The 21,801-nt window shown below is 39.2% G+C and overlaps 1 protein-coding gene across 1 annotated transcript in view; it reads right to left on the bottom strand.

The window, feature by feature from the left end:
• LOC306866872 (metabotropic glutamate receptor 8-like) overlaps nt 1-21,801 on the bottom strand; it is a gene marked incomplete at both ends in the record, with an annotated part of 178,293 nt that overhangs the window by 27,465 nt on the left and 129,027 nt on the right. The window contains one exon of the mRNA XM_079412278.1: nt 5,332-5,532. Within this exon, the coding sequence (XP_079268404.1) occupies nt 5,332-5,532 (201 nt within the window). The remainder of the gene's footprint in view (nt 1-5,331; nt 5,533-21,801) is intronic.

The following is a 21,801-nucleotide window of genomic DNA, read 5'->3' as shown; positions in this document are numbered from 1 at the left end:
ATCATATTGACTGTCAGAGGGTGTAATCTCCACTCCCTGTGGATTACCCCACCCCTCGACAGTAAGTCTGCGCGGTAGTTCAGGCGTCCGGGGACATGTACTGCCCGTATGGAGAGGAGATGTCGATCTGCCCACAGAAGGAGGTCTCTCACCAGCCGCAGCAGTGGTCACGAGTTCATACCGCCTTGGTGATTTATAAACGCTACCACTGTCATGCTGTCCGTCCTGATGAGAACGTGACGTTGAAGAATGTCTGGGAGAAAGCACTTGAGCGCTAGGTGTAGAGCACGGCGCTCCAGACAGTTTATGTGCCACGACTTCTCAGTTTCTGGCCAAGGGGTCAGCGCATGCAAACAGTCGCGCGTCACTTTGATGTGCATGGTGCCTATGCCTTTAGTCAGAGCTGAAGTGGTCGCATATGTAGGAGCCCTAGATTGCACACGTCCTCTGAAAGCATTTTGGCGGGGGAGAACGCCCTAATTTGAAGACTGCGAGAGAACTGATCAGTTTTTGTGAGCGCTCCTCCGACAGACGCTCTCGCATATTGATTGAGTTCAGCTCCACTCCTAAAAAGAAGAAGTTCTGGCTCGGTACCAGCATGCTATTTTGCATATTTACAGTCAGCCCTAAGCTCTGAATATGAGCGAGTAGTCTGAACTTGTTGCTGAGCACCGCACTCTCTGATTGGGTTAGGACTAGCCAGTCGTCGAGATAGAGCAACGTCCATGCATTTCGTAAACGTACGAGGGGCCAGACATAAGCCGAAGGGCAGGACCGTGAATTGGTACACTATCCCCTCGATTGCAAATCTCAGGAAGCGCCTGTGACGGGGGGCTACCTGAATGTGAAAATAAGCATCCTTTTAAATCCACGGAGATAAACCAATCTCCCGGTCTGATATTTGAGAGGATTTGTCTCAGCGTAATCATTTTGAACGAGCGCTTTGAAAGTGCGCAATTCAGCGGTCTTAGGTCCAAGATTCGGCGGAGTCCGCCGTCTGTCTTTGGCACCAGAAAATAACGACTGTAGAAGCCGCTCTTGTAGACTGTGAGGGGCACTGCTTCTACAGTGCGCTTTGCGAGAAGATTGTGTATTTCCTCTCGCAGAACTGAGGCATTCCGCTCCCGTACAGTGGACATTAACACACCGTTGAAACGGGGCGGTCTGCGGAAGAACTGAAGCGTGTAGCCGTTCTTTATTGATTTCATAACCCATTCTGATACCCCTGGCAGTGTGTGCCGCGCTTCTGTGAACTGTGACAGCGGGCGAGGCGGACTGCACACCGTGAGGGATAACTCGCTGTTGGGGGGCGGGGAGTTTAATACCACACGCGTGTGAGAGTGAGTGATGGGAGAGGGGAGTGAGAGGCGAAAAATTGCCCTGATATTGACGTGAATTTTGTATGTTTCTAGGCTTTATTGCACTGCATAGTGGAACAGTCAAAACACAAACATGACAATTGCTCTCGCCACCCGCAACAGGCAGGGGGGCGTGGTGAGCACACACAGTGGAGCGAGCGGACTTCTTCAGTGGCTCGTCTTCGGGGCTGGGTGCAGCTTTCCTCCTCCGAGAGACAGCATCAGGAATGCGGCTTTGATTCTGGTGCCGGTGGCCCGCCATTTCTGTCAGGGCGGGGTCTCTGGCCCTTCGAGCCCTGATGGCGCTTCGGCCACGGTTATCTTGACCTCACCGCCGGCTCATGTTCACGGCGAACAGCAGCAGAAGAGGAGTGCGGTCTTCCCGCACGCTGCACTGAGGAGGAGATCAGGGACTCGCAGGAAGTGGCTAATGGCCTTCGGGGCGGAGATCACGGTCATAAAACGCACTGGAAGGGGACCTGCAGCGCGTGGGCACTGAGCCAGCGTGGGCTCATCACCTGATCCTGACAGATCTGCATAGAAACTTGCGGCACTTTCCTCCTTGGCTCGAAAGAGGCTGCAGAGGAAGAGTGTGGCAGAGCTAGTCGCCTTGGACGATGGCCACACGTAGCCTGAGAGTCCGGAGACTCATATCCCCGCAGTGGCAACAGGTTATCTTGTTAATGCTTTAAATTAATTACAACAATAAAATACAATTTCATCATGAACAAGAACATGAACCACAATATCACATTAGACCACAGAAATTCCAAAAAGACATTTCCCTTATATTCAACTACCAAACGTGCATTGATCTTTGCCATGTTACATTCATTTAGTTGACTAGTGCTATACGCTTTATTAACAATAACATTAATGGCATTAATAAAAACACTTACACAAGCTACGCAATATCAGATTCATAATCGAATGTGATTTATCTGCAATTTTGAATGTGATATTGCATAGCTTGCCAGTGATCTACGGCTCTGTGTATTAAATCCCGCTCCATCTGAAAGCACGTGGTGGAGATCACAGAACCGGCTTTACTGACGAGATGCGCATGCCAATCACATGCAATTTATCCTGCAGCCCTAATTTTTTTTTTTTGTTGATCACAAGGTTCAAAGTAGATGAGGAAAACTAGGATGCCAGATGTATTCAAAGCCCGCCATTGCCGGTACTGTTTACAGTGTGTGGAATGGTGCACTGTGATTGGTTGTGCGGATTTTTCACATTCTGCAGAGAAAGGAGACTGGCGTTTGTCGCGGTTTGTAAAAAAAGGGAGAAAACATGATAGAATAACATGGCAGATATCGCATTTTGCAAAAAATTAAAAATTGACTTGGCGGAAACTCTTTTTTTTTTTTTTTTTTTTAATGGCGTTTATCGCGTTTTGGAACCAAACTCTCTCTCTCTTTCTATATATGTATATGTATGTATAAAATGTATTGAGTTAAAGTTTGTTTGCTTTAGTCTCAGCTAACTATAACCTGGCTGAAGTACTAAAATAACCAAATAAACTAAAACTTAAACTTAATAAAAAATTTTAAAAAAATATATAGGCACGTTAAAAAAATAAACAGAACTAAATTAAATTAAAGATAAAATGCAAAAGTACAAAGTATAAAGAAATAAAGAAAGAAAGAAAGAAAGAAAGAAAGGGTTACACTTTATTTTAAGGTCTCCTTTTTACAGTGTAATTATACATTTAATTACTGAGTAATAGGCTATTACTTAACTACATATACTTACTACATAGTTAGGTGTTACTTGCATGTAATTATTCCAAATTAATTGTTATTATAATAGTAAGTGCACATAACGTGTAACAAGGACACCTTAAAATAAAGTTTTTCCAAAGAAAGAAAGACAGACATACAGATATTGCTATCTATAATAATACTGGTAATGTGACTGATGTAATTTAATTATTTGGTTTTAGTTTTATTTTCTGGTGTTATTAGCATTTAATCTCAAGCTAGCAGAGTGTAAAAGATAACCAGTTTTTTGAAACTGCATCTAAACAGTTTGTCAAATGTCTGGGTGTTTTATTTCAAAGACTTTACAGCATCATTAAATGTACAAATGAATTTGGTTCCAAAAGCAAATGTGAAACTGGTCAAACCAAGCTATTCACTTATTCATTTTTAGTCACTGAAATATACATGAAGCAGAATAGAGCAGTATGCATAAATGTTTGACCAAATGACTCAACCACATCAAGAGAAGAAAAAAAAATCTATAGTGGGAATCATTAAACTCTTGCAGCGAAATGAACTGAGGAAATGTATTCTTTCATGCCTGGAATGAGTCAAACATTCAGTTCTAAAGACACTTTTCACAATCCAATCAAATAACAATGGATAAAATCAAGATCCACACCAACAGTGTTGCCTCAAGTATGCTTTTTCACATAGAAATGTGTCATATTACAGATGTAAAATGGGTTGTGAATGCTGGTACATACTGTTAAACTTTGCGTTATTCACATACATCAGATTATAACAGCACAAATGCTTTAAACTGTTCAAGGAGCAAGACTGTAAGAGAAAGCAGAGGAAGTGGGCACGTCACATCTGCATTACTTCAGAAATCCCTCTGATCTACATAAAAGAAAAAGGCTAAAAAGAAGTTAAACAGAAGGGAAAAACTCAAATCGCATAAAATGTGTGAGACGTGGTTTTGGAGAAGATCACTCAAAAATTATTTAGCAAGAAAAGGGAACCCTGCACTGAGGAATTTTTGATGCACTGCATGAAGTAACAAAATGTAGTAGCATAAAAGGTCTTCTACGAACATTGACGCCCTCCACAAAGAGGGTAAGTCACAGAGGGTCATTACTTAAAGGAGTGGCTGATCAAGGAGTGCTGTGTGTGAGTGTGTTTAGATGAGCTGAGGTGAGGAGTTCATGTAAGGGAGACAGGAAGTAGCAGAATGCAGAACTGAGGAAGAGGAGCGCAAACAGACCGTAGGGAAGTGAATCACAAGGAACTGAATGATTCTGGTTCATTTAGTCATTTCGAGAGAAGAGAATGAACACTACATGGAAAACTTGTTAAGCTTGTAGTCAAATCAGCAGAATAAAAACTGTATTATTAAAGTAACTGTATTATTAGATTCTCTCTCTCTTTCTTTCTCTCTCTCTCTCTCTCTCTCTCTCTCTCTATATATATATATATATATATATATATACACACACACACACACACACACACACAGCCGACTGAAAATAAGACATGCGTCATGAAAACGCCTCTGATGTTAATATTAAAAATTCTCTATTTTTTATTATTTTATTTATTTATTTATTTTGGCAGATGAAGACATTCCAGAACAGTTGGAAATAAACATCATAAAAATATCCTAATTCAATTACAGTATTTAAAAAAAATGGAACCAGCTGATTACTAATCCTAAAGATAAATGATTAAGAACTGATTACAATTAAATAAAAACAATTTCTTAAATTGAATTTACTTTTTTTAAGAAACAATGATGCCTTTGCAGTTTTAATGTAATTTTTTATTATGATAAACAGATGTGGCTTTTAAAAAATTGATGAAATTTAAAACAACCAGGGTTGAAGTTTCAGAATACTAAAAGTTTTCATTTTATTTTTTTATTTATTTTGATGTACCTTATCATTTTAAGTAGCAATAAAAAATAAAATGTGTTATTTTAATAAAACGCTAAAATAACAATAAATACGCTAATTAAATGATTACAATGATATGATACAATAATAATTGTAATGATTAAGAACTTAAAACAAATTAAATGTACAAATTAAAACATTTCTGAATACACAACAGGATTTTACAGAATAAACATTTCTGATTATGAACAAAGGTGGCTGTTAAAAATTATGCAAATTAATTCAACAATCAGGGTTGAAGTTCAAGTGTGCTTTCCAACAATCCAATTAAACCGAGTAGCAGAATAATGTATTAGAATAGAGGATGTTTCTCACCATTAAAACTGACGTTTCTGATGTATCCCAGCAGCTCCTTGCCATCTATGTTGCTCATGCGGGGACAAAGACCTGGATATCCCAAGCAGAGGTCCCGATGCATGCGGTGCAGCGCGTGGGCCATGGAGTACACCGCATCCATCACAAACTGCACCTTTCCCTCTTGCTCATAAGTGGAGTCCCTGCCGACTTTCTCCAATCCTGCAAAAAAGAACAAAGACGACATGAGTCCAGTGCAAAAGTGTTCAAATCTGGCTCATAAGAGAGATCCTGCATTTCATTTATTTCCCTAAAAATGCCCAAGTGACAGTCTTGGTGCAAGTTCTTGGCTGACTCTGGATGGAGGCATTCATTTATATGCAAGTTTAATTTATTTGCAAAGCTTTTCAAAGGATTTCCAATGCAATTTCCATTTTCCAAAGCATGCCAAACTAATTCACACAATGCCTCCGTGCCTAATGATGAATTCATGCCGTGTTCTGTGATAATTAGTTTATTAGCGCCGACTGGAGTGACCTTTCCACTGAGGTTAGCTAGAGAGAATGACAAAAACAACACCAACAACAATACGAGTGCGAATCTACTGCAAAGACTATTGCATAACTTTCCTCCAAACCCTGAGTTTGAACACGGTCACTTTTTTCATCTTTTCTTGACTTTAACTAAGCATTTCTTAATTTGCATGTGTTGTGAGGATTTGCAGCGTTTCTGAATTTGCATGTGTTGTGAGGATTTGCAGCGTTTCTCAATTTGCATGTGTTGTGAGGATTTGCAGCGTTTCTCAATTTGCATGTGTTGTGAGCATTTGCAGCGCATGTGTTGTCAAAATGATGAAGATGTTTTCTTGATTTGCTGGTGTTTTGTCTATTTGCATGTGTTTTCTGAAGTTGCAGCGCGTTGAGCTCTCTCGGCCACCGTAATTTCCCCATTTATGTTAAATCCTGCGTAAAGCAAGAAAGGAGAGCTTTAAAAATGGTCAGTAGCAGAGAGCAAATTAACAGGTCCAATCGGAGCGCTCAATCATTGAACTTGTCAGGCTGGAATTTATAGGTACTCATTTACAGAGAATGAAATACAATGCATCTCGGTAGTGGACCGAAGCCTACAGCTCAACTGAATGGGAAGCTTTTATCTCACCAGAGGGAGCACTTACTCGTCTTGTTGGTTTAATGAATCACCTGAGTTCAGCCACATTAAAGTGATCTTGGACACAGTATCTTCGGAAAATGCCACAAACTAAACCACTTAATCTCAAGCAAAGACTGGACTATGAACTTGAAATAAGGCTCTTGACTGCAGAAATGAAGTCAACTTTGGCTGCCAAGCATGGGTATGTGACCCCAGGGGATTTAAGGTGGTACTGGGCTTGAAAGATCCTGCTTTTTGTTAAACTTTTATAACAAAAACAAGTAAATAAATAAAAACATCTTACACAAATCATGTTAACAACCACACATTTGCGAGTGTGACACTGCTTTTACACAACAGTCAAATAAACAAGACATTAAAGGGGTCATATGATGTGATTTCAAGTTTTCCTTTCTCTTTGGAGTGTTACAAGCTGTTTGTGCATAGATTAAATCCCTGAAGTTGCAAAGACTAAAGTCTCAAAACCAAAGAGATATTCTTTATAAAAGTTAAGACTCGACCACGCCCTCCTAAAATGGCTCATTCAAACACGCGCCCACATGTATACGTCACGTTGTGGGAAGATTTGCAAAACACCGCCCAAATGTATGCTCAATGAAAGAAGGCGGAACTATTATTCTCACTGTAGTATTGTTGCTGCAGCCGGCACCATGTCCTGAAGATGCTGTGTTTCGTTGTGCAAGCGAAAGTATTTTGTTTGGGCCTCCAAAAGCGGACACAACTAGAAATCAGTGGTTAAGTTGTATTTACAACACTGTTCCAGAACAGTTCAACACAAATATTAGAGTGTGTGCTGCGCATTTTATGGAAGACTATTTCCTGAACCTGGAAGAGTAGCCTACAATGCTGGCTTGCACAAAGGCTGTTTCTATAAAGTGGGGCAATTGCCACTTTGCATGGACAGTCTGACGCTTCTGACTCACAGCCTGTAAATATGTTTCTGCTACTGACTATTCAAACGCGAGTTTTGAGCAGTGTAGAGTAGTGCTTGTTGTTTGTCGTTTCTCCAATCACAAATGCAGACATGGTAATGTTTACACGACACGATGCAACGCGACATGTAAAAAGACAGTGTAAGTCATTATAATCAGTAATTATGTCCCCACTGGATGCAACAAATCCCTTATTTATAATGGGTTTTATTGTTTCGTCGCGCCGGGACACGACATCACAATATGGTAAGGGGCGTAACATTTCCGTCTCACGCTTGAGGTATTTGGCCAATCACAATGCACTGGATAGCTGGCCAATCAGATCACGCCTTGCTTCTCAGAACGATGAGCTTTGTAAAAATGTACAGTATGTGGAAAATAATGTGTTTTTTGAACCTTAAACCGCACAAACACATTGCATTACACCAAATACACAAAATAATGTTATTTTTAGCAACGTCTTATGACCCTTTAATATTTAGCTATTGACGTTTTGGACACAGTATTGACAGGTTACTTTGTCTACTTTTGCTCTGTCAACAAAAATATTTACACAACAAATATTACAACAGAACTCTTGCAAGTATCCGAACAACACACAGTAGTGATGCTCTTGAATTACACAGTTTTTTAAACAAATTGGTTGGGTGGATGATTCAGTGACTCATTCATAATGACAGGCTTGTGTTCACTCCTAATTATAATAATTATAATAAATCTATGTTTTTTTGGGAACTAATCAGTTGAGTAAATATTTCAATGATGCACTCATAACAACAGACTTGTGTTTGTTCCTGAATTAATCTGTTTTTAAACTATTCAGTTGAGTAAATGATTCAATAACACACTCATAACAACAGTCACATGTTTTGTTTCTGAAGAAATCTGTTTTTGAACAAATCTGTTGATGTGAATGTTTCAGTGATTCACTCATAGAAGCCTGTTTAGAATCAAAGTTGTTGAACGAATCTAATAGAATGAGTTAATGACTCACTCACGTTGCCAGCTATACTGCCATAACAGTGTGACACTGCTTTTATACAACAGTCAGATAAGCATTCCATTTTAGACACAATATCGCCAGTTATGTTGTCTATTTTTGCTCCATCAGCAACAATATTTCCAAAGTTACAGCAGAACTGTTGTGAGCATCTGACAAACACAAAGTAATGAAGTTCCTGAATTAATACGTTTTTGAACAAATCTGTTGGGCGAATGATTCTGTGACTTCTGTTCGTTCCTGAATAAATCTGTTTTTAATTAATTCAATGACACACTCGTAACTGTCACGAATCCAGTCCGTGGTTTTCCGTCCGACTGCCACCAGAGGTCGCCCTTCCATTATATTGACTCTCACACTGCACAGACTGTTATACTATACCCTGGACTACATTTCCCATCATCCATTGCACTGATTACACACACAGCTATAACCAATCAAACACTTTATAAGCCATGGACTTTCTCTTTCAGATTGCCGAATATTGTATAGCGTTTATCACTCTCCTAGCGATAGCTACTCTACAGAGCCAGTTCTAGTTTTCATAGTCTTGCATTGCCTGTTTTCCTGTGTTCAGATTCTTGCCTGTGTTTTTCAGATTACCCTTTTGTCTCGCCGTTCGGACTCTGTTTGCCCCTGCCCGGACTATTGCTCTGTACCTGGATTATCTCTCTTTGTTTTGCCCCCCTGGATTACATTCGCCGCCGATCGACCCCATCTATTCACTGGACTACTCTTGTGTCTTGCCCACAATATACCTGTTTGCCATTGTTTGACCCTTTGCCTTTTTTGTGACCACATCTTGGAGTAAAGCTTGCATATGGATCTGCGCGTCTCTCATCACTGTTGCCTTGTAACAGTAACCACTCAAGTGGTTGAGTGAATAATTCAGTGATTCACTCAGAGAGATTTTTTCAGAATGAATCAATGTTTATGAATGATCTGGTTGAAAGAATGAGTTAATGACTCACTTGTAACAACACTCATTTGTCTCCATCTACTGGCATAACAGTGTAACCTACAGATAGAGTCAGTGAAAAATCCTCACCACCTCACCAATTCACAGTTTGACACAATATAATATAATATACAACACAATATAAAACAGAAATGCATTCTGAAACATTTTAGAAACACCTTTGCAACTACCCACAACATCCAAGTTGTGTGAGTTTTGCACAGGAAAGTGACACTATAAAAATCGAAGGTGAAACTGAACATTCATTTTTTAAACCCATACAATTTTAAAAGCATCCTCTTGGAAGGCAGAGTGGCCAATCTTGATGCTACAGTTAAGCCAAGCCATTATGTGCATAAAACACATTCCGAACACACATTAGTCTCATAATCAGTCCCAGATCGGAAGGCTGAGAATGTCTGGAGGCATGAGAGGGAAGGATCTTTTGTCTAAATGAGTGATGAGTGGCAATGTAGAGGACACAGAGCCCAATCATTAAAACCAGCATCTTAATTAAACTTAATTTACGGGGCCTAATTCAATTTGCCCCGGATAAGACCAACACATATCGCCATTTCGCGGCAGACGAACACAGCTCTGCCATGGTTAGATGGGAAAATTAGATAAATGACAAATTAATTACTGAGATTTTCTTTCATCAAGAGATTAATGAAGAAAAAAAACAGGAACAACATCAGAGGCCATTTTTGCTTCTGACAGCTTCGAATACATTTCCATTAATGGAGTGACATTGCATCTGCAGTTGTTTATCATTTTTTAAAGTGTCACAATAGAGACGAAATGTCAGAAATTGACTGACATCTGCTGGGTTAATTTTTGTTGATATCCCAAAACACAATATGCTTACCTTGACTTTGCATTTGGATGAATTAGCATCAATGAATAACCAGAAATCTCCTTGATATTATAAGGTGACAGCAAAGACATTTATATTGGTAAAAAAAAAAATATATATATATATATATATATATATATATATATATATATATATATATATACACACACACAGTATCTCACATAATTGAGAACACCCTTCACATTTTTGTAAATATTTTATTATATCTTTTCACGTGACAACACTGAAGAAATGATACTTTGCTACAATGTAAAGTAGTGAGTGTACAGCTTGTATAACAGTGTAAATTTTCTGTCCCCTCAAAATAACTCAACACATAGCCATTAATGTCTAAACCGCTGGCCACAAAAGTGAGTACACCCCTAAGTGAAAATGTCCAAATTGGGCCCAAAGTGTCAATATTTTGTGTGGCCACCATTATTTTCCAGCACTGCCTTAACCCTCTTGGGCATGGAGTTCACCAGAGCTTCACAGGTTGCCACTGGAGTCCTTTTCTACTCCTCCATGACGACATCACAGAGCTGGTGGATGTTAGAGACCTTGCGCTCCTCCACCTTCCGTTTGAGGATGCCCCAAAGATGCTCAATTGGGTTTAGGTCTGCAGACATACTTGGCCAGTCCATCACCTTTACCCTCAGCTTCTTTAGCAAGGCAGTGGTCGTCTTGAAGGTGTGTTTGGGGTCATTATGATGTTGGAATACTGCCCTGCCGCCCAGTCTCTGCTTCAGTATGTCACAGTACATGTTGGCATTCATGGTTCCCTCAATGAACTGTAGTTCCCCAGTGCCTGGAGCATTCATGCAGCCGCAGACCATGACACTCCTACCACCATGCTTGACTGTAGGCAAGACACACTTGTCTTTGTACTCCTCACCTGGTTGCCACCACACACGCTTGACACCATCTGAACCAAATAAGTTTATCTTGGTCTCATCAGACCACAGAACATGGTTCCAGTAATCCATGCCCTTAGTCTGCTTGTCTTCAGCAAACTGTTTGCGGGCTTTCTTGTGCATCATCTTTAGAAGAGGCTTCCTTCTGGGACGACAGCCATGCAGACCAATTTGATGCAGTGTGCGGCGTATGGTCTGAACACTGACAGGCTAACCCCCAACTCCTTAAACCTCTGCAGCAATGCTGGCAGCACTCATAAGTCTATTTCCCAAACACAACTGCTGGATATGACGCTGAGCACGTGCGCAAAATGGCTAATTGGGCCCAATTTGGACATTTTCACTTAAGGGTGGACTCACTTTTGTGGCCAGCGGTTTAGACATTAATGGCTGTGTGTTGAGTTATTTTGAGGGGACAAATTTACATGAGCAAATTTACACTGTTATACAAGCTGTACACTCACTACTTTACATTGTAGCAAAGTGTAATTTCTTCAGTGTTGTCACATGAAAATATATAACAAAATATTTACAAAAATGTGAGGGGTGCACTCACTTCTGTGAGATACTGTATATATATATATATATATATATATATATACACTCACCTAAAGGATTATTAGGAACACCTGTTCAATTTCTCATTAATGCAATTAGCTAATCAACCAATCACATGGCAGTTGCTTCAATGCATTTAGGGGTGTGGTCCTGGTCAAGACAATCTCCTGAACTCCAAACTGAATGTCAGAATGGGAAAGAAAGGTGATTTAAGCAATTTTGAGCGTGGCATGGTTGTTGGTGCCAGACGGGCCGGTCTGAGTATTTCACAATCTGCTCAGTTACTGGGATTTTCACGCACAACCATTTATAGGGTTTACAAAGAATGGTGTGAAAAGGGAAAAACATCCAGTATGCGGCAGTCCTGTGGGCGAAAATGCCTTGTTGATGCTAGAGGTCAGAGGAGAATGGGCCGACTGATTCAAGCTGATAGAAGAGCAACTTTGACTGAAATAACCACTCGTTACAACCGAGGTATGCAGCAAAGCATTTGTGAAGCCACAACACGCACAACCTTGAGGCAGATGGGCTACAACAGCAGAAGACCCCACCGGGTACCACTCATCTCCACTACAAATAGGAAAAAGAGGCTACAATTTGCAAACACAGTATTAGTATGGTGTTCCTAATAATGCTTTAGGTGAGTGTATATATATATATATATATATATATATATATATATATATATTGTGGCGGGAGGAGCAAACGACAGACACAGTGGGTGTGGTGTCAGGCCTCGGAGAGGTTTTTATTAAACAAAATAATCAAATAAAGTGTCCAAAGGGGGTAAAAGTGTCCAAAACAAACAGGGGGTCTGGTGTCCTCGTCGTGCTGCGGGGTTCGTGAAGGAGGGCAGTGTTCGGAAAGGAAGGGTCCAGGTAAGGGGTGGAGTCCGGTGGCTTCTTTTCAGCGGCTTTGTCATTCTTCTGTCCGCGGCACTTCCAGGGAATTCAACGGCCCGGCATCCTGGCCCGTCAGCCGTCTCACATGTGCGGTTTTCCATCCACTCTCGACACTCCCTTCCTGGACCCACGAGGACACCAGCGTGCATGCACAGGGAAGATACCGGTCTCCTGACGAGAGGCGCGTTGAACCGTTGAGACAAGGCAGGATGGTTCCATGCTTTCATGTTCTTTATGCCAAATTCTGATCCTACCATCTGAATGTCGCAGCAGAAATCGAGACTCATCAGACCAGGCAGCGTTTTTCCAATCTTCTATTGTCCAATTTTGGTAAGCCTGTGCGAATTGTAGCCTCCGTTTCCTGTTCTTAGCTGACAGGAGCGGCACCCAGTGTGGTCTTCTGCTGCTGTAGCCCATCTGCTTCAGGGTTCGACGTGTTGTGCATTCAGAGATGGTATTCTGCATACCTTGGTTGTAACGAGAGGTTATTTGAGTTACTGTTGCCTTTCTATCATCTCTAACCAGTCTGCCCATTCTCCTCTGACCTCTGACATCAACAAGGCATTTTCGTCCACACAACTGCCGCTCACTGGATATTTTCTCTTTTTCGGACCATTCTCTGTAAACCTTAGAGATGGTTGTGCGTGAAAATCCCAGTAGATCAGCAGTTTTTGAAATACTCAGACCAGCCTGTCTGGCACCAACAACCATTCCACGTTCAAAGTCACTTAAATCCCCTTTCTTCCCCATTCTGATGCTCGGTTTGCACTTCAGCAGGTCGTCTTCACCACATCTAGATGCCTAAGTGCATTGAATGTATGTATACATATATATGCTGAAAACAAATGCTGTTCTGTTGAACTTCCTATTCATCAAATAATCCTGAATACATGTATCACAGTTTCCACAAAAATATTACATTTCAACATTTATAAAAAATAAGAAATGTTTCTTGAGCAGCAAATTAGAATGATTTCTGAAGCGTCATGTGACTCTAATGGCTTCTGAAAATACATATGAAATCTAAACAACAGGAAGTTTCTCAAAATATCCTTTTTGCTCATTTCTATTAATCCTCAGCCGCAGAAGTGATAGGAAGGAGGAAAAAATTTATTTATAGACAACACAGCTTGAGTACAACTGACAAAGACATTATGAAGAAGTAACTCCTAACTGCACAGGGACCATAGCATGACAGAAATCACCTAATTTACAATCCAATTGACTTTTAGAGTTTTTGGGAATCCTGTCAGTGTCAATCTATGGAACATTTCACAGTAATGAGGAAGTGGAACTAAAGCTTCTTATATTTGGAGCACTTCCATTCATTATGTTCTCGTTTTCCTTATTAAAAATGACAATTTCAAGTGAACATCAACAAATGGGCATGTGTTTTATGAGCTGCTACTTGTGTTGTTGTCTAAACGGCAGAATAACTGCAGTTTCTACTGCAGTGGAGTCAGATCCATTATTCCTTTTCCAACATATGTACCTTTTTTCTTCTCCAATTAAAAAGGAATGTAAATCAGGCCACACATTTGCATAGGATGGTAATATTGCTCTGCTTTTTGACAGGATCGAAAAGGTATGAGGGGAGGTGGAAAAGTAGCATGCTAAATCTTGGAGTTTTAATGAAATCTAAGCATGAAGACATTTATTGAAGACGGCTGTGATGGCTACCTGACTAGATTAAATCATCAGAACGCTCCATACAAATGGCACTTATAATTTGCAGCAGCAACATATTAATGATCATGTATTCATTTAAAGTTTTAGCGCGAGGGTAGCTGACATCCCAAACTGTGATACAGCCTTCAATTTCATCTGAAACCCCTTTGGCAATTTTTATGAACTAGCTAGTGAGAGATGTTCTGCACAGGCACAAGAAAAACTGTGATAATCTTAAACATTAATCATTACAATGAGAGCCTTCCGTGAAAAGATTGCGCTGCATAATGGGAACTTTATGTATTTACCTGTCATTTTGCGAGTTCTTATCCACAGTCCCTTAATTGCAGACACAGCCCTCTGGATTAACCGTACTCGCTTGTGTCTTGCTCAAGGGCATGATGGGATGTATAAGTCTTGATTCAAACCTAAATCTTTGGTATTACCACCCAAACTCAATTATTTAAACTTACTACAACACAACTTTTAAATAAATCATGGTTCAGGAAAATCGAGTCTCCTGCTTCTCAGATGTTTCTTCTGAGGAAAATACCTCTAGAGACAACATCCCAAATGAAAAAAGAAGTTTGAAATCATAGATCTCAATATGATCTTAAGCATTTTTCAACAAATTCACTATGCTCTTGTCTAATTTGTGTCTTTCTCCTTTTTTAGAAGAAACATCTGAGACAAAGGTGATACTGTTATTAAACGTAACTGAGAACCCAATCTCAAACATTTCTCATGTAATTCTTCCAAGGCCAAATAATCTGATCTATGCTGCACATGTTCATTTGATAGCTTGTTCTCTTGTCTCATTTTCTTTCTCCTCTGGAATTTTAGGAGAAACATCTGAGACAAAGGTGATACTCCAATCAAACATTGCCATTTAAACATTGTGCTTCTACACAGCTTTTAAATATATTACAAATTGTATCACTTGTTTCTCTTGGTAACCTCATATGACAACCTTATAATCTCACCTATTGTCCTCTAGATCTCAACCTCTCAAACTGTGCTCGGATTTGACAAGATATCAAAGTCTGCAATTAAAAGTCTCAACATGAACTCAACCATTTCTAATCTAACTCTTCCAAGGCCAAATGATCTGAGCTATGCTAATCACAAATGGGATGCCTCGTTTGTTTCTCCTAGATAACAATGATGAGTAAGTGGAAACTTCTTCTCAAGATGTTCTTCTCAGATGTTTCTGAGAGCCCATTCAAAAGAGATCTCAGCAATGTCTTTAACTGTGCTTGGATTTGCCAAGACATCAAAATATGCAATCAAAATCAGTATCAGTATGAGTTCAAACATTTCTCATCAAATTATCTCAGTTCTATATTCATTGTATAGCCCGTACTCTTACTATATTGTCTCTGTTTTATTTCTCTTAATACAGTTTATGAGAAACATCTGAGGCAGGTGTTTACTCAAATGAAACAACTGAGAATGCCATCTTAATTTAATTGAATTAAAATGACACAAGATGCCTCAGTTGTTTCTCCTAGACACCAATGAGATTAAATGGAGAACAAATGGAGATTTTGCTCAAGTCTTCAGCTTCTCAGAAGTTTCTTCTGAGAAAAACACCATGTAATCTGAGAGATCACCATAATGTCTCAAACTGTGCTCCGATTTGACAAGACACCAAAGTCTGCAATGAGCTATGCTTTCCACATTCATTTTACAATCTATTCTCCAAATGAATTTTAGAAATAAAATGACTGAGGATCAATTATGTCTTCTGAGCTATAAAAGAGCAACCTCTGAGCAATATAGTATGGGCTTTATCACATATATGACATACACATTCTAATCTTTATTACAAATCTTCATAAATCTACACACTTGGCTGTCTTATGTAAAACAGATGATAAATTATATTATATTATATTATAATCTAGTTACAAAGAAAAACACTAATATCATAGTAAAGGATGTTTTTTTCGTACTTACAAACTGAATCTTGTCTGACAAAATAATGAAAGCCTTCATGTTCTACAGAAGTATGTGGGGGCCTGGATTAGCATAAACGGTTTATAGTCAAGGTAACATGCTCTCAAGAGCGGTTCAAAAAGATTCTCTCCATATATGGATGTCTTCCACAGGTTACATCGTTCAGAATCAAAAGTACTTGATTTGACAGCACACTTCAACAATACGGTTCACATTCCTCTCATCGTGCTGTAAGTAAAAAAGAACAGAATGAGGAGTTAGCCGTTCAATTTTGCCGTGACTCACAGGAGACATTTGGCAAAAAGCATGCAATTTTGTTACTTCCAAGAAAACACGGTCAAAGGTGTACTTTATGAAATGTCTTCAAGTGCCCTCCACTTAACAGGCGTCTTTGGCTTGCTTTCATTCTTCTCGCGGACACCCATTTTACTTGCGCATAAAGGGCTCGGAGCTATTAGAGTCGAGGCAAGTGCCGAGCACCATGAGTGGAGCTCAGACCCATCACAGACACTTTACGTTTAGATGCTTTTTCATAGTGAAAGGCTGTGATGCAGGTGCACGAGAGGGCTGAAAAATGCGCTATTACACAGGCTGCCTACGCCAGGCACTCTCATGTGAATCCCAAACATTTCAGAGAATTTACTTGAGAGCGTTTTTTTCTCAGCGTGAGACAAGAGAATATTAATGGGTCATTCCTTTTAAGCAGTGCATTCTCATGTCCCCACTTGTGTCTTTAATACACTGCATATACATTCAAAAAACATTGTAGTTTGTAATAATATTTCAGCCATGGTGAGCATAAGAGACTTTTTTCAAAAAACATTTAAGAACCTTATCAATCCCAAACTTTTTGAACGGTATTGTATCTATATTGCATAAAACAATGAAACTGATATAAAAATAAAAATCTATCTATCTATCTATCTATCTATCTATCTATCTATCTATCTATCTATCTATCTATCTATCTATCTATCTATCTATCTATCTATCTGTCTATCTGTCTATCTGTCTGTCTGTCTGTCTGTCTATCTATCTATCTGTCTGTCTGTCTGTCTGTCTGTCTGTCTGTCTGTCTGTCTGTCCTCCGTCTGTCTGTCCGTCCATCTATAAACCTGCAAAAACAAAGCTTTTTTCCTAAAAAATTATATCTATGAATTATACATTAAAGATATATAAATATTCATAAATATAGTAAATATGAATATTAACAGAAATAATCCAATTTCTTCTTTTGCGAGACATGAAATGAAAAATAGTTGATCTGGCCATGACACAGCAAGGCCATTGAGGTACAGAAGGGTATTTTAACTTGGATCTCCACGTGGCCTTGTTTTCCGAAAGTCACGGCATCCACTCACGGCGAGAGCACATAGGTAATTCAAAGTCATTATCAAAAGTATTCTCTCCAATGAATTGTCTGACAATGATCGTGGCGTCCTTTTATCCTCGCTCGAGTGGAAGTTTGCACTAAACACTAATTATCACACAGTGGTTCTTAACTCAGCGAAGCGTTCACAACGCACGAACACACACGCACAAAAGCGCTCGCGAATGAACCTAAATGACAGTGCGAGCAAATTACATGGTATTCCAAACAGGAGAACAATGTTAGTATCAAGGACACCCACCTCATGCCCAGCTATCAGACAAGTTCAAACATCAGACGCAGTCTTTTTCTCACATGGAGTTCTTACATTAGCATTCGGCCAGAAAGTTTGCGACTTTTATTGACCTCTGAATCCATTTTCAGAACTTTCCTTCGCGCAGGTTTCCCACTTCATCCGAAAAGGAACATACTGTGAATGTTTTGTTGACACTCCTGTATAATCACTCCTACCTCAGCACATAAGTTAGTTGTAAAAAGTAGCCCGTTTCATGGCAGGGGTTTCGATGAGGGGATGTGAGTGCTATTAACTTTGAGTTCTGGCCCTGCATATGTAAGCGTGCGCCTACTCAGGGCCCTGTGAGGGTCCATTCAGCTTATCGCCTCAGGCTACTTGTACCACTGCTGCGTTATTAGCATCAGAGCACCTGAAAAAGAAAGGATGTGGGTGTACCTGCAATACAAACTCTTTTCACCTAAATGCCCTCTGGAGTCTCACCTGCCATTTAAAATAAAGCAACAGCTGCACCATATCTGCAGAGAGAGCAGCGATCTACAAAAAAGCATGTGTGAAGTTCATAAGACTTTATTAAACTCTGGATGCGAGTGCTAGTGAAATTCCAATGTGGCACAGGATCCATTACAGGAAAACTTTACAGTGTACCGGCTTCGTATTTCATGTGACATGCTGTCCCTAAAAGCATTACAGCTGTCATATTTACCATTGTTAAGCAAATTTTTATGTGAAAAATCCAGTCATTTCAATAGGAATCCACATCCACACTTGTGAATTTCGCATGAGGCTAAAGGATTTCTCCAGGTAAATTTCACTACAGGTTCAAGTTTTTCATGCAGATTTGCATCTTGTCTGAAGATAGACAACAGATGATTACAACTTATTGTTTAAGGGGGAAATTTGTAAGCTTTCAGCAAAGAATATTTCTTAAAATATCCCAAGTGGTTCTTATGTAGGAATCATGTCAATCATGTCAGAAATATCTATTCGAAGAAAAGTCAACATTAATTGACCTTCGCATGTTAGGGAAAACAGCAAGTTATACACTTGTATATCTATGAATATTCATTGATTCTTATGGTGAATGCGAGATGACACATCAACGTATCTGGAGCGGTCAAATAGGGATCTACACATATCTATAGTCTGCTCGTCACTCCACGGAAGAGAGGGGCGGAGTCAGCAGAGCTCACTAGGATTTAAAGCAACATGAACTAGATCAGCGTGCTGAAAACAGACCTTTACAGGGTAAAGAAGGTGTTTTTACACTACCATTGAGAATTTTTAACCAAAGTATGTTATAGATTTTTCATTAAGACCCTAAAGAATCATATCAACTTGTGTAAAATGGGCATCCGATGACCCCTTTAAAAAATTGTAATTAATCAAAAACGATTTATTCAGTCACTCTTTCTGCAAGATACATCTTCAGTTTTGTATCTTATGTGTCTTGGGAATCAGTGAATCATTCACTCAACCGATTCATTAATAAACACAAAGTTGTTCACAACTAAAACAAGTAGCATCACTTAAAATTTGTGCTTACAGATCTATTATGAGACTCTAGAAAATTTAAGCATCATAAAGCTTTGTCGATACATGACAACAGAGTAGATATATATATATTTTTCCCTTTAATTTTTTAACTGCTGGGCATTACTTCAATGAAGCTATTGAATCCAGATAACAAAATGAATGAAGAAAACTGACTCACTTCAGAACGAATGAATCAAGAATTATTATGGATTTCTTCACTTAAAAGATTTGTTCAAAAATCTTTGTTTCATGAACAAATAATGATTCTTCCATGATCATAATACCACTACTATTAGTTGAAACTTAAGCGACCTTGGTGATGTCAGCAGAGAAGAAAAGTAGTTTATGAACACAATAACAATAAGAACATTTGTTAAAGGTATAGTTTATGAAAATTCTGTCATCATTTACCCTGATATCACACATACATCTCAGAGACGTCTATCTGATGTGTGTGTTTACATCTGGTAGATGCATTTTTTAGAGTGTTTTCTCATCTGCAATACGTCTCTAGGACGTTTCCTGTTAGACGTCAAATAGACATTTAGAAAATGTCTTTAAGATATTCATGATTTAGAATGTATGTTAAACTGACATCTTAAAGACATTTATCAGATGTTTGTATACAGATTGCAGACATACATGTGCTATCTGGGTAGTGCTTTCAATTAAATTACTGTAATTTAAATCAATTACATTTGATTAATCATTTAGTATTTTTCGACCATACAATAAAAGTCAACAGTGTCTAAAACAACATTTACATTTTTCAAAATTTCTCTTTTGTGTTTATGATATGAGGATGAGTAATGACAGAATTTTTCACTATTCCTTTAAGAAAATGAATGGGGTTGATATGAATTGCATGTTGATTTGAATTAAAAAATGACCTCAAAAATTATGTTACTTTAAAAAGGCAAATCCCATACAACTGGTCGATACACAGGAATTCTAGCAAGAAACATTCACACACAATTTATAGCACACACATCACGTAAGAAGCAAATGTAACAGAATACAAAATAAAACTCCATTAGCTTCCCTGCCAGGTCTGATGCAACATGTAGGACACATTAGATGTATCCCACAACCACAGACATCAATACACGGAGACATGCCTGCCTCACACACACGCTGCAACATGTGAAAGCAAATCGTGTGAAATCAGCACTTTCACAGGGTTAATCTTATATTCACGGACCTCTCCTTGCTCTTCACACACGCAGGTGAATGCTGACCGCACGTGTTGCAGAGTCAGCTGGTTGATTACTCCGCAGACCGGCTCTGATAAAAGCTGCCTCACCGGTGTCCTGACATTTTATCATACCTGTCAGATTTTCCTACCGGGGCTTACTGCGCATGCGCACATCAATATTTTGGCCTTTTTCTCACACTGAACAACAATATTTAATGCATCTGCATTACTGTACGGGGTAGGTTTAGGGTTGGGGTAGGTGTAGACGTTAATAAAACACAATCTAATAGGTAGAAAAAATTATTTATTGTTGGTTTCCGGTAGTTGTATCCCACCGCGAATATAACACATAATTACTGTATTTGCATTACTGTAAGGGTAGGTTTAGGGTTGTGGTAGGTGTACACATTAATAAATCATAATTTAACAGATAGCATTTTTCGTTGTCGAATTGTACTACCCACTGTTTTAATGGGAGGTAGCAAAATCTGACAGGGTAGCACAAATCGACAGAACACCGGCTCCACCAAACCTCAATCTCTGGCTGATCATAAAATCAATTCAGAATGCCGCTGCCTGCCTCAATCCCACAGATAAGTCTTACACACACGGTCCGCTTTCAAACTCAATTCCTTACTAGTCAAAATACGCCTTCTTCAGCAGCCAAGCTGAGTCCAGAGATTTCGCTCATTCGCTGTCCTCCAGCAAACCCTTCGCCGCACATTTTGTAAATCCAGTTTCATTTGCCTGACATCTTTCTGTGGGATTTAGCCTGAAGTACTTGTCTTACAAACAGTCAGAATAAACGAAAGATCACTCTCTTCTTGACTTGTTCTGTCTGGAACATGCTGTTGTCAGCAAAATGTACTTCTCAGGACAACAAATTTTTTAATTTATAATGCTAATTGTGCCCAGGTCAATGGCTGTAACTATAAAGACAGTTATTATTTCTAAACTCTAGGGTGTTCTGTTTTTAGGTTGTTGCTATATGAAGTTACTAGGGCATTCTCAGTTTTGTTTTTAATTTGTTGCTATGTAGTTACTGGGGTCTTCTGAGTGTCTTTATGTTGTTGCCATGCAGTTACTAGGGTGTTCTGAAATGCAGTTACTAGGGTGTTCTGAGTGTTTTTCTTTTTTTTAGTTTGCTGCTATGCAGTTACTAGGCCGTTCTAAGTGTTTTATTTTGTTGCTATGCAGTTACTAGAGCATTCTGAGTGTTGT

This window comes from Barbus barbus (genome assembly GCF_936440315.1).
Source record: "Barbus barbus genome assembly, chromosome: 48".
Classification (NCBI taxonomy): Eukaryota; Metazoa; Chordata; class Actinopteri; order Cypriniformes; family Cyprinidae; genus Barbus; species Barbus barbus.
The sequence above is the reverse complement of the archived record's forward strand: the minus strand, read 5'-3'. Positions and strand labels throughout refer to the sequence as shown.